Genomic DNA, 13,058 nt, shown 5'->3' with positions numbered 1-13,058 from the left:
AATTTCTTTTTTCTTTTAATGTTTTTGGATATGCTCTTTACAATTATGTCAAAAAATTATAAAGAATTTTTTTTGTTCAAAAGTATAAAATTTTGATAAACTGCATTGGGTAAACATTTGGTCAAATATTTATTTTTTTTATAATTTTTGTAATTATATAATTTAATATGGTTAAATCTTACTGTAGAGAATTATTAAAACTGTAAAACGACGTCGAATCTCCGCAGGAATGCTAATAGGGAAGTCCAGCGCAAAAATGGTTGACGGCCAACAGTTCCGACGCTCCAACTAAGAAAAACACCAAACTCGTCTAGTCATCATGACGACATGTCGACACCGTCCTACTTTGGAAAGCTTACACCACGTGGCACGTGTACTCTGGTTTGGAAATTAAAAAAGAAAAAAATAGCTTCTATATTCCTTCTATTAATGTGTATTGCTTCTTTGAGATAATCCAAAAGTTTCACTTTGATCCATTTTCAAACTCTAACATTTATCCTTTAATTTTTCTGGGAAAATAAAACAAAACATAAAAGTGATCGGGCAATCTTATTTATATATATATAAGAACGATCACTAAACTATTCAATCGTTAATCGAAAGCAATTTAAGAGTGTATAAATTATACATCGAAAGCAAATAGCTAGAAAACATCCCGTTTGATGTTACGTTTTTACCATTCATGAAAAGTATAGTTGAGATTTTTTTACGCTAATTAACTCAATTAGTTAAAACACACTTTACATAGAATAAAATTGAAAATTAAAATATTTTAACTTACGTGTAGTTTATATAAGTGAACATGATAGACCGAAAAATTGAGTAGGTCAACCAAAATCGATCGAACAGTAGACATTGGTTGAAGATAAGAATACTTTGAAAAACCGATCGAAAATCTGTGATTTAGCTTTTGCACTCGATTTTTACATTTCAAAATGTCTGACTTAGTCATAAAATTTGAATTTAATTTTTGTTGTTTGATAATATGAGTTATGGGTCAAACTTTTATTTTAATTTCTATATATTTTAAACATTCCACAATTTTATTTTCCGAGTTTTCACTAATAAACCGATCTTTTAAGTTACCTTTCAATTATTAGATAATAAAATAATAATGTATTAAATTATTAAAATTAAATTTAATAACGATGGATGAACATGAATAAGTATATATTAACACCAGGAAAGAAATGGAATATTTAGTAAAAAATTAAGATGAAAGTTGAAATGGAAACTGAGAAATAAATGAAACCAAAAGGTAATATATTAAATTTTAGGAATTAAATAAAATTGAATGAAGGTAATTTGTAAAAGAATTGAGTGAAATTGGACGTCGTGGTCAAGCAATAGCTATCGACTCCCTTTTGTCTTTTTGTTGAAACGAAGCGGGAACACAAATCTTTCCCTTTTTTATTTGTTTAATCATTTCCCTCACTTTTAATATTTATTTTAATCATCCTGTTTACTTCATAATTGTTAATTTCGTATCTTCTCAAACAAAAATTTGAAACTTTATAATGAAATCTGTTTTTAAAAGTTTTGTTATTTTTATTTTTATTGCTATGTTTGATGGAATTTTGTTAACATGAATATGATGTATGTGTAATAATAAAAATAAAATAAAAGTGCCATAGTCGATCCTAAATGAGTGGGGAGGTAGCGTTGTAGGCCACGTCGAGCAATCTCCGGTGGGGGCGTGGATTTCAAGACCAGAGCTCCTAAAATTCAAACACAAGCTTACCATTTTCAGTATTTAAAGACGAGGGTAGATACAGAGTGAGAGCATTCCGCACCTTAATCGGCACATACCCAACTCATAAATCTATCTAAACTTTCAAGTTATGGCCACCCTTCTTGTTCCTCATGATGTTCCTCCCCCAAATGTTGATGCAGAAGCCATTAAAGCCGCTTTCCGAGGTCATTTCATCCATCCGTTGTTGTTTTTGTTCTTATCGGATCATGTTTAGTTTGGCTTTATAAATCGGAATCTCTTCTTCTTTCTCTCTACAGGCTGGGGTACTGATGAGAAGGCCATCGTTGCCGTCCTGGGTTACAGAAATGCACCTCAGAGGAGGCAAATCAGGATTGCTTATGAACAGCTTTTCGAGGAGGATCTTGTTAAGCGCTTTGAATCTGAGCTCTCTGGCCACCTTGAGGTGAGTCTTTCTATTCATTTTTCATCATACTCTTCCTCATTACGCTCTGGTCTTTATAGATCGTCGTCTTTTTCATCGGTCTCACTTACTGCTCTCTTGTTCGCGATCATCGAAACTATTGGATTCTCTGCCCTTTTCTATATGAAGATCGGCCGATTTTCTTGTTTATACGATTTTTTTTATAGAATATGAGAGTTTGATTGTTTGTTGTTGAAACAGAGAGCTGTATACCGATGGATACTAGATCCAGAGGACAGAGACGCTGTGTTGGCTCACGTCGCCTTAAGGAAGCCCAATGAAGATTTTGCAGTACTTGTTGAATTTTCTTGCATTTACTCTCCTGAAGAGTTCTTGGGAGTCAGAAGAGCGTATCAACACCGGTACAAGCGATCATTAGAGGAAGATGTTGCCGCCAACACTCACGATGATTTTCGCAAGGTCCGTAACTTTTCCCTTATCCATATTATTTATTCGATTTCCCATTGATCACGATTTCCTTAATCATCTGAACTTGGATCGATGAACTTGGGGCTGTAGATCAACTTTTCATTTGGGGATTGAGATCGCTATAGTTATTTTAAAGAACAAAGAACTTCTCATCTTATTAATTTATTTTACCAATCATGTCTGAGTTCGATGATTTAAGCTGAAACAGTACTCCAAGAGAGAGGATATTCCTTCCCATTTAATATATGGATTCTATCCCGCGTTCTGAACTGATAAGAAATTGTAATCATGGCTAAACCCAGTAAATGATATGAAATAAACAAATTAAAAAAAAAAAAAGTTAAGAGGTTTGATGTATTGGGGGAATTTGAAACTGTAAGAGGCCAAAATGAAGTGATGGAACTTGAATACAGATATTCTACTGACACAAGACTAAGAGTTAATGATACATTAGTTAAGGGAATATCAAGGTAAATAGAATTACATGAACAAACTTAAACTCAAGAATGAAGATGATAGGTTTTGTGAATTGTTGATTGATGGTTTATGCCTAATGATTGCAGCTGTTGGTGGGGTTGGTGAGTGCATATCGTTACAACGGTGGAGAGATAGATGCAAAATTAGCCAAATCAGAAGCTGAGATACTTGAGCGTGCAGTTAAAGACAAAGCCTTCAATCATGAAGATGTTATAAGGATCCTAACCACAAGGAGTAAGGCACAGCTGATTGCAACTTTCAATCACTACAAAGATGCCAATGGTATTTCTATTTCTAAGGTATAAAGCTGAGGATAAAGTTACTATTGGATAGTTCACCACATTGCTTATTAGTTTAGCTAGAGAGTTTACAGCAGAATATCTTTGGAGCTGGATTGTGTTTGAGCTTTAAGCTGTTATCCTTTTTTTTTCTCTGTTGCAGCAATTGGGCCAAGATCGTGATGCCAATGAGTTCACAGAAGCACTTAAAACTGTGATTCGGTGCATCAATGACCCTGTAAAATACTACGAGAAGGTGATGATTTGAAACTCTTATCAAAGTAGATTATGTACTTGATTCTTGTCCGTATTTTGATGTGATTCTCCATTCCAATGCCTGCATTGAAATCTCACTGAAGATCTGAAAAAGCTTTCCATCTTGATTTCTTTAACTCTATTTTAAAAGAAGCTGAGATCAATAGTTCGAACGATACGGAGATGATTAATATTCTTTTGGAAAAATGATTACAAACAGGTAGTGCGAAATGCAATCAAGAAGGTTGGGAAGAGCGATGAGGATGCATTGACTCGCGTGGTGGTGACAAGGGCGGAGAAAGACTTGAGGCAAATAAAGGAGGCTTATCACAAGAGAAACAGTGTTACCCTTGATGATGCTGTGAAGAAGGAGACCTCTGGCGACTATGAGCGCTTCATCCTTGCTCTTCTTGGTAACCAAACTGAGTAAAAGCACTGCTTCTGAACCCACAATAATATATATTACGTATGAGTGTTTTAATCGGCTTGTAAGTAGTTGGTTTATTAAATAATAAGCTGTTTTGTGCTCTTGAGACTTGTGTTTGTTGAAGAATGCTTGGTTTTGTAATGAGGACATATTTATATTAACTAAGTTGTGTGTTGTTCTTTATCTCTGTTGTTGAGACCCCCTGTTTTCCCTCTGTTTTCATTCACCTCTATCTCTCTGCCATTATTTGATTATATGTCCATTTCCTTTCTCTATAAATGTGACATTGGATAGGCCTGTTTGCCTTAATTCTCTAACTGATTTATAAAAGTGTTTTTAAGTAGAATCAATATTTTTAACCACTCGGATTAAGTGTTTCCAAGTGAGGAGAAAAAAAAAAAAGGTTTTTCAATCAAATAATGCTTCAAATTTTATTTACGTAAAACGTTTTTTCTTTGGTTGAAAAGAAAGGAAAGCAAAATGTAAGCCAAATTCTTTTTTGGTTGCTTTATTTATCCGATACATAGGTGTGGATTCAGGAAATGATTTCCTTATTCAAAAATGGGTCCTTCTAATGTCTTTTTGCTGTGGTCACCGTCAAAATTATCACCGCCAAATTTGATTCGAGTGTGATTCAAAAGGGGAGAAGGGCAGAGCAATCAAGCAATTCTATCTGTCCTTTATTGATTTTTTCAATTAAAAAAAAAAGAAGCTTTATGTAGTTTTTAATTATATATTGCAGCTCTGACAAATTTTGCAGAAATGCTTTTTCAGAAAGCACTTCCCCCCAAGTGTTCACCTCACCCACATTTCTTTTCCCCCTCCCTATCTTTTTCATTGTAGCATTTAGAAGATTTATACACATCTGTGTGCTCGCGCGAGTTGTCATACACAATCAAACATAAAATTAAGAGAATATATTGTACTTTTTATGCTCTCGCTTTATTTGTTTGAATTTTATTTCAATTTCATCTATACATCCTTATATTTACATTTTATTCTATCCATCGCTGAATAATTACTCTAAAATAATTATGAAACCAATATTTAAAATTAACTCTAGATTGAGACTAAATTTATACTTGTAACCCTTTGAATCAAGAGACTAAATTAAGACTAAATTGCATTTAAACTCAAAACTTAACCCAAATAAAAATAGAAAGTAAACTCAAAATTTAAATTATTCTTTTTAGTGCATTACATTTATAAACATAATGATAGAGACTTTAAACGTTAGCTCTTGAGATGAGGAGTGTCTTCACCTCTAAGCTACACTTACAAAAACTCCCAACAAATCATAGTTAATAATGTTTATTGAAATACAAAAGATGGAAAAGTTTGATCCCTTATGCCCCTTGATATTATTGTACATGGACCCATTTATTTCATTTTGGAAGACTTTTGTGCAACAACAATAAGGAAGAAGAGATATGAAAAATCAAGAAAAGAAAATGAATTGAAGTCTCTTTAATTAAACAATAATGAATACATTCAAATTAAGAAAATGTTTCCTATGATATAAAGTTTTTATAGGAAACGTTGGTTTGGGGCCATATATTAATTATTTCATATGAATTAAAATACGTGTATATAACAACAAAGCATAAAAAAGGAAGAAGAGATCATATATGGTAATTTGTTCAAAAGCTGCCATCACCAACACACCTAACCCATTTTGATTGATTCTTTAACATAAAAATCAAAATTGCCAACTAATTAATAAATCATACCCAAAACACAAACTCCAAATAACGTTTTACAGACTAATATCACAATCAGACAAATGGCATCATTACAATTAACTTAAACAAAACCATTTTCAAGGGTTTGGTTTCTCTTTTTCAAATTTTATATATAATGTTAACTTTAATTTCTTTTTTCCCCTTTAAAATCAAATCTTAAGTTCAACTATATATAACGTGAACTTAAATTTAAAATTAATACAAAGTTGAATATTAAAATGTCTTCACTTGAAGACTTTATATTACATGTAAATTTATTTCAAATTCAACTAGTAAAAAAAAATCAAAGCTGTAATATAGCAAATTTTTCGTTAGAAATATGAGTATTTTTTTCAAAGAGCCTTAAAAACAACCCATTAGTCCAAATAAAACGCTAAATCGAGCTTAACTCAACCCTAATAACCATTAAAAACTCATATCAATTGAGTAATGAAAAAATGAATATTTTGGTAAAATATGTTAGGATAATGTAATTTAACCCAACATGTGAAGAAGATCAAAAAAGGAATATTATTATTATTATTATTTATTCTATTAATGAATCTAAAGATTAGGGCAGGGAAACATAAATTCCAGAAGACATTGGGAAGATCGAAGAACATAGATAATTAAAAATAAATTAGCTCAACAAATTAAAGAACAATATATTATGAAGAGAAGCCATGTGGGGTTGGCGTTAATGTCAAGGAAGAACAATGCATTGAGTCATTTTTCTTCATTCATATTCTGAATTTTCTCACCTTCCAAACACCAAAAAGAATCAAAGATTTAGCCATGTCACAAACACTGACATATGATTTCTTATGCAAATAATGATCTACTACTATTTTTTATTAGATGTGTAAAGATCACAAAATCTGTTTGATTATAATATTAATAAATTTTGAATGAAATTATAAAAAAATAATAATTATTTTACGTATTTATTTATTTATTTAAGTTGTGAGTTAAAATTTTAAAAAAATCATTTTACGTATTTATTTATTACTTTATTTTAGTTTGAGAATTATTATTAAGACAGCAACGAAAGAAGAGGAAAATCCGGATTGGAGTATAAATAGCGGGAGAGACGCCAAGTGAGGAAGAAAGCATTTTGTACTGCCAACTCAACTGGAAGAGAAACTCTAAGAAGATTGGTGAAGCTATGGCTACCTTGATTGTTCCTCGTGACGTTCCTTCTGCCAATGTTGACGCCGAAGCTCTCAGAACCGCTTTCAAAGGTATTCAAATCCATTCCATTCATTCCCTTAGCCCTTATCATTTGATTTACTCATCACTCATTTGCTTTCCTTCATTACCTATTTTTCCATTTCTTCTATTGTTGTGTGCTATGGTTCTGAATCTCTTTTCTCTTCTTCATAGGCTGGGGATCCGACGAGAAGGCCATTATTTCCATCCTTGCTCATAGAAATGCGATTCAGAGGAGGCATATCAGGATTGCTTACGAACAGCTTTTCCAAGAGGATCTTATCAAGCGCCTTGAATCGGAGATCTCTGGCCACTTCGAGGTTCTGATTTTCATTTTTTTTTTAAATCGTCCGCATCATACTTGTGTTCATCGACTTCATCCGTTACCCTTAGTAGCCCCAGCTTTTACGGTTCAAGCCTGCTCATTTTTCTGTCTTTTTCAAAAGTCGATCATCGTCATTATTTTCTTTCTACTTTCTTGTTCATCGGCCCATCGTCTTTATTATCATCACCATACATGTGTGATGTGTTCTCAACGTCGATTATCGGTATCATCAATATCAGTTTCTGTCACATCGATGATTGACTCTTACCTGGTTGTCCGCCACAATTTTTTCGCTGAAAAATAAAGCAAAAAAAAAAAAAAAAAAAAAAAAAAAAAAAAAAAGAATAAGAAGAATTAACTCTAGGTTTTTGTTTGGTATAGTTTCATCAAGAAGATCGATTCGGTCCGATTCTTTTTGTTTTGGTGGTTACAGTAGTTCGAGAGTTAATTTGTTTGTGGGTGAAACAGAGAGCTGTGTACCGATGGATGCTGGATCCTGAGGACAGAGATGCTGTATTGGCCAACATAGCCATAAGGAAGCCGAAGGAAGATTTTGCTGTGCTGGTCGAGCTTTCTTGCATCTACTCTCCTGAGGAGCTATTGGGGGTCAGGAGGGCTTACCAGCACCGCTACAAGCGTTCCTTAGAGGAAGATGTTGCAGCCAGCACCAACGACGATTTACGCACGGTCCGTAACTTAAGCTTAACCCACACAGTCCCCACCCCTTTTGTTCATCTCTTAATTCAAAAATTATTTAACTTCATATACATATTTTATTTTAATAGTATGGGGTATTTTAAAAATTAACAATAAACAATAAATAGTGTATATATAGACACTGTATCAATGAATTTCTCTTCGAACTCAAAAAAAGAAAAACTTTTATTTTCGAATAGAACAATAAATAAATGTTCAAATAGAAAAATGAAAAATTTGGACAATTTCAAGTAGAATATGTTTTGAACATGTGAGGTAGACACGGTTTGGCATTAGGTTGGATAATTAAGAAGTTACAAAAATAGTGATGAAACCAAATGGTTGCAGCTGTTGGTTGGATTAGTGAGTGCATACCGTTACAATGGAGCGGATGTAGATCTAAGCCTCGCTAAATCAGAAGCGGAGAGACTTGAGCGTGCAATCAAAGACAAAACCTTCTATCATGAAGATGTTGTCAGGATCTTAACCACAAGGAGTAGGCCACAGCTGGTTGCAACTTTCAATCACTACAAAGATGCCTACGGTATTTCCATTTCTGAGGTACACAACTTAACTCATAACAATTCTATTTTTGACCCTTTGGCATCATTTTTGTTCCTACTCTGTTTTTGTTCTTTCTTTTTCTGCCCCCTCTCCTCTTCCCTCCCAACACTAAAATTCCATAAATGTTGGTTGATTTTCCAAATGACAATGCCATAAGAAAATTATGTTCATGGAGAATGAGTGGAGTTCTATATGTAAGTTTGACATAAGGCTTATATGTATTGAAAAATGAATTGCGCGATAAACCATGTTCTGATAGTTTTGATTTACCTTGAAATCTTAAGACTAAAAGCTTTGTAGTTGAGCTATATTGTTGGAAGATAGAAATAGTATCACTTTACTTTTCCTCTAAAACAATTGAACCACATGATATTTAAAGTCTAAACAAGTGGTTCTTTCTTGTAGCAATTGTCCAGTGATAAAGCAGGCAAAGAGTTCACAGAAGCATTGCGAACTATCATTGAATGCATCGATGACCCTTACCAGTACTACGAGAAGGTACCTTCCGTCAAACTACCCTTATGTTCCTGCTTAAGTTTGTTTCTATACACACAACTTATGCATTAGTTTAGTTATTTAGGTCACTTTGATTATTATTTGGTTTTTAAAAATTGTACTTAAAACACCCTTTTGACTTGAAAGAAAATTTCAAAAACAAAAACAAGCAAAGAAACCTTGAGAAAAAAATGGTAATTTTCAGGTGGTGCGAAATGCAATCAAGAGGGTCGGGAAGAGCGATGAAGATGCGTTAACCCGAGTGGTGGTATCGAGGGCTGAGAAAGACTTGAGGCAGATAAAGGAGGCTTATCACAAGAGAAACAGTGTTACCCTTGATGATGCTGTGTCCAAGGAGACCTCTGGCGACTACAAGCGTTTCATCCTTGCACTTCTTGGTAATTAAATTTCTGATTAAATACTCAGCCTTGTGTGTTGCTTCTTGCCAATAATAATAACAATAATATATTCTCCTTATCAGTATCCTATTATGAGTTTTGTTATAATCGGCTTTCAATTATTGTATGTTGCTCTATAATATGTGATAAGTGTTTTGTATTGCAGACCTTTGGTTTTGTATGAATATGAAAACTTCTTTAGTTGCATTGTGCTATCTTATTCTATGCTTCTCTAATTTTGAAGCTCTCTCCATTAAGTTGTTTTTTCCTCATATTTTCTACTCTTAAACTTCTTGCTTCAAGAACTACATGTTGGTCTAATAGGCCCTTAAAACTCAACTCAAAAACTTGGTTCTCACAATAAACATTTACAATCAAGTTGTAATATAATGTTTTCTTGTTAGTATTCTTGACTAAAAGAAACGTAGGGCAAACCATGATACGGAATCACAGCTTAATGCCAATTTAAGTTAACACAAATCTTCGGTATATTATATAGTTGTATATTTTGAGTTTTTAAAAAAAGGTTAAAATGATGTTGTGCCCATGAAATATAGAATGCACAATACAAAGGATATATATATATGATGATGATGATGATGATTGAACGAACATGTATGAACAAATTTCAGTGTTCAAATTTATTATGGCAAAGGAGAATAACACAGCCTCGTAAGGAAAAGAGAACCATGAAAAAACGACCAACTCATACATGGAAAGTAAACACAGCAAATTTCGATCTCCTAAGCGAAAAAAAAAGTGCAATTTTCAAATTTTTTTATTCATATCAACTATAGTAATTAATCTGATCTTGCCAGCAAAGTGATTAAGAAATCTTTGTAGCTACCATTGCAAACAGACCCAATTTTCTCAGCCAATGATATTCCAAATTGTTTTTTGAACTCAACTTTAATCTCCTTCATGTCATTATCAGCTCTCGTAACGACAATTCGAGTCAATACCTTTTTTATCTTCTTGTCTGCGTCGGCTTTTAATGACACATTCAGAAGCTAACCACATAATAACAAACGACATTATTCAGTATCAGTGAAACAAATATGAGAAAACTTTGCTTTTATTGCAAAACACAAGAGGGGTTGAATTTAGATACCTGAGTGAAATACTTAACAGGATTGGTTAAGCATAACACCGCTTCTTGAAGCCTCAAGTCACCATGAAGATCCTGCCAAAAGAAAGAGAGAAAAAAGGAATCTCAAACCTTAGCAAGCATTTTAATTTCGTTCATCCATAAGTTTATCATTAGAGAGCATTAATTAGAATTAGGTACCTCATCAATGGAGCGACCTGCTGAGATTTCGTTGTAGTGTTTGTGAAGAGCATGAAGAAAGTGTTTGCTTCTTGTTGAGAGTATTCTCACAATCTCTTCGTCTTCAATGAGGCTGCTTTTTTTGCTGTTTGCTTCCTTAATTGAATGAGCAAACTTTTTTGCTTCTGATTTTGCTATCTCCTCCTTATATTTTGGTCCTTCGTATCTATATGCACTCATTAATGCTACCAAAAGCTGCAATATTCCAAAGTTACACCAACCACTCAATTCTCGTTTGGTAACTATATAATCTTTTATTTTTTAACACTATGTATAAATACTATTTCTAGCCTCGAATTTTGGATGGAATGTGAAAAGTAAATAGGAAGTTTACCTTGCGTTCAGGGCCATTGAGGTGGCTGGCAACGTCTTCTTCAATGGAATGATCAAAGAGGGAATGGTAAGCTTTCCTAGCACCCAAAAGCTCATCAGAAGTTCTAGTACAAGCCACTTCTATTAAGATGTTAATGTTTTGGCCATGATGCCCTTTGCTCAATGCTTCCTTTACCAAACGAGCATCTCTTTCCCATGGATGTGTTGTCCATAGAACCACAGCATTCTATATATAATACAACAAGAATACATGTATATTTATATAAATTACCTTTAGCTTTTATTTCAAAATTCTTATTGAAAGATCGAAAAAAGAGGATACCTTAAAGCGCATGAATTCATGCTTGAGAAGTCTCATCCCATGTTCTTCCCATCGCTCAAAGGAACGTTCATCTTCACTGAAAAAATGGCTACTTTTCTTTCTGAACAATTTCTTCTCCTCATGATCCCATTTTCCCAATGTCTCTATCATTGCGTTTTCATTTATTCCATGCCCTGTTTTTCATTTCACATTTCTCAACATTCTTAAATTCTCACTTCCCAAACATTTTCTTTTAACATTTCTATCTATGTTATTCATTTTTAAGAACCAAATCCTACATTGTACTAAAGATCCATTATCCATAGTATATAAGTGAGTATGGGGCTTTTTGGGTCAAAACAAAAAAACAAAGTCACCATCCTAATATCATACAATTGTGACGATTTTAAAAGAGTAGTTATCTTTACCTATGTATCAAAGCTCATCAAATTCAACCTATACCAAGTCTAACAATAGTTTTCCAAGATGAGATCAAAGTAAAAAAGAAATTAGAAATATAATTTCTTTTAGAAATTCAGCTAAAACCTAAATTATTTTACAACAACTATAAAAAGGTAAGGTAGCTGATTGGAGATTTCTATAAATGTAAATTTTGATTTAAAATTGTTAGTAAGTAGGATCTTACAATAGGTATCAACTATCATATCAATTGAAAAAGTATCTCAATTAAATTTGTAGACATATCATATTGGGGTAGCCATTCGAATTTAAGCAATATAATTTTGTTGAATGCCCATAAAAAGCAGTGAAATTTTCTCAACGTCCAACATAAAATTATTAACTTAAATAGAAAGCTGATTAATTAATTAGTTTTCTAAAAACAGAACAAATTAGTCTTTGATCAATCAAATAATATCAATGAACCACACTTATGCCTAACCTTAGTACATCAACTTTAAATGAATTCTTAAAAACTTTAGGGATTAAGGACTGGAAAGTAATTTTCCTAAGAATTAAACATCCAGTTTTACCAAAAATGTGGTAATATTATTATAACCCAAAAAAGGTATGCAGGGGCATAAAGGTAATTCAACTGAAAATGGATTCCAAAATCAAGATTGCATTATCATGTAAATTGGAGTGAGTTTAACTAAAAATCCAATAAATAGAAATAGAAAATCTTAGCACAAAATTGGATAAAAGTGATAACGATTATTCAAGTAAATTTCAACGTAAACTATCTGTATGAGAACAGAGAGAAACTGTGATCGTCGCCGGAAGTTGTGTTTCTCTGGCGAAGATCATAGAGTTTACGATGAAACTTTTCGCGAGACGGAGTAAGGAAAGCAGATAGACAGCGACGTAGAGGCCAGATATCGTACTTCTCCGGCGAAAACTAAAATGCATACTCAGAATGAAGAAAAATGAAGATGGAGAAACAGATGTCGATTAACTACGTAATGAAGAGGAGAAAAAAGGGAAAAACAAAAAAACAAAAACAAAAACAAAGAGAGAAAAATGAAAGAAGAAGGAATGGGGAGTTAACCTGAGAGAGCTCGAGTGAGAACTTCGACGGCAGAATCCGCCATTATTGAATCGGAGAGAAGACGAAAGCAAAAGTAGAAGAAGAAGAAGAAGAAGAAAGCAGAGTGCGATCAGGTAATGTAATTCCTCCCACGTTATAAAAC

At 33.2% G+C, this 13,058-nt stretch overlaps 2 protein-coding genes across 2 annotated transcripts; one reads left to right on the top strand and one right to left on the bottom strand.

The window, feature by feature from the left end:
- The first annotated feature begins 1,598 nt into the window (after positions 1–1,598).
- Positions 1,599–9,684, top strand: LOC101218695 (annexin A6). Its single transcript, XM_004142344.3, has 12 exons — positions 1,599–1,917; positions 2,011–2,156; positions 2,376–2,594; positions 3,167–3,379; positions 3,522–3,614; positions 3,834–4,026; positions 6,925–7,002; positions 7,145–7,290; positions 7,764–7,982; positions 8,340–8,552; positions 8,961–9,053; positions 9,256–9,684. The coding sequence occupies exons 1-12, from the start codon at positions 1,842–1,844 to the stop codon at positions 9,454–9,456; spliced, it is 1,890 nt and encodes a 629-aa protein (XP_004142392.1). The 5' UTR covers positions 1,599–1,841; the 3' UTR covers positions 9,457–9,684.
- A 337-nt stretch (positions 9,685–10,021) lies between these two features.
- Positions 10,022–13,058, bottom strand: LOC101222238 (annexin D4). Its single transcript, XM_004142359.3, has 6 exons — positions 12,917–13,058; positions 11,431–11,603; positions 11,110–11,334; positions 10,737–10,970; positions 10,560–10,631; positions 10,022–10,458 (listed from the first exon to the last, which is right to left on the bottom strand). Exons 1-6 carry the CDS (start codon positions 12,957–12,959, stop codon positions 10,249–10,251), a joined length of 957 nt encoding a protein of 318 aa, XP_004142407.1. The 5' UTR covers positions 12,960–13,058; the 3' UTR covers positions 10,022–10,248.

This window comes from Cucumis sativus, chromosome 5 (genome assembly GCF_000004075.3).
Source record: "Cucumis sativus cultivar 9930 chromosome 5, Cucumber_9930_V3, whole genome shotgun sequence".
In the NCBI taxonomy this organism is placed as follows: Eukaryota; Viridiplantae; Streptophyta; class Magnoliopsida; order Cucurbitales; family Cucurbitaceae; genus Cucumis; species Cucumis sativus.
This window is presented reverse-complemented; position numbering and strand designations above follow the sequence as displayed.

Excerpts from the sequence above, each read along its gene's own strand:
- LOC101218695 (XM_004142344.3), top strand. The coding sequence starts at position 1,842 with ATGGCCACCCTTCTTGTTCCTCATGATGTTCCTCCCCCAAATGTTGAT. Across the intron at positions 3,380-3,521 it reads ATGGTATTTCTATTTCTAAG|CAATTGGGCCAAGATCGTGA; the intron begins GTATAAAGCTGA and ends TCTCTGTTGCAG. Across the intron at positions 3,615-3,833 it reads CTGTAAAATACTACGAGAAG|GTAGTGCGAAATGCAATCAA; the intron begins GTGATGATTTGA and ends GATTACAAACAG.
- LOC101222238 (XM_004142359.3), bottom strand. The coding sequence starts at position 12,959 with ATGGCGGATTCTGCCGTCGAAGTTCTCACTCGAGCTCTCTCAG. Across the intron at positions 10,632-10,736 it reads CAGGTCGCTCCATTGATGAG|GATCTTCATGGTGACTTGAG; the intron begins GTACCTAATTCT and ends TTCTTTTGGCAG. Across the intron at positions 10,459-10,559 it reads CTGTTAAGTATTTCACTCAG|CTTCTGAATGTGTCATTAAA; the intron begins GTATCTAAATTC and ends TTATGTGGTTAG.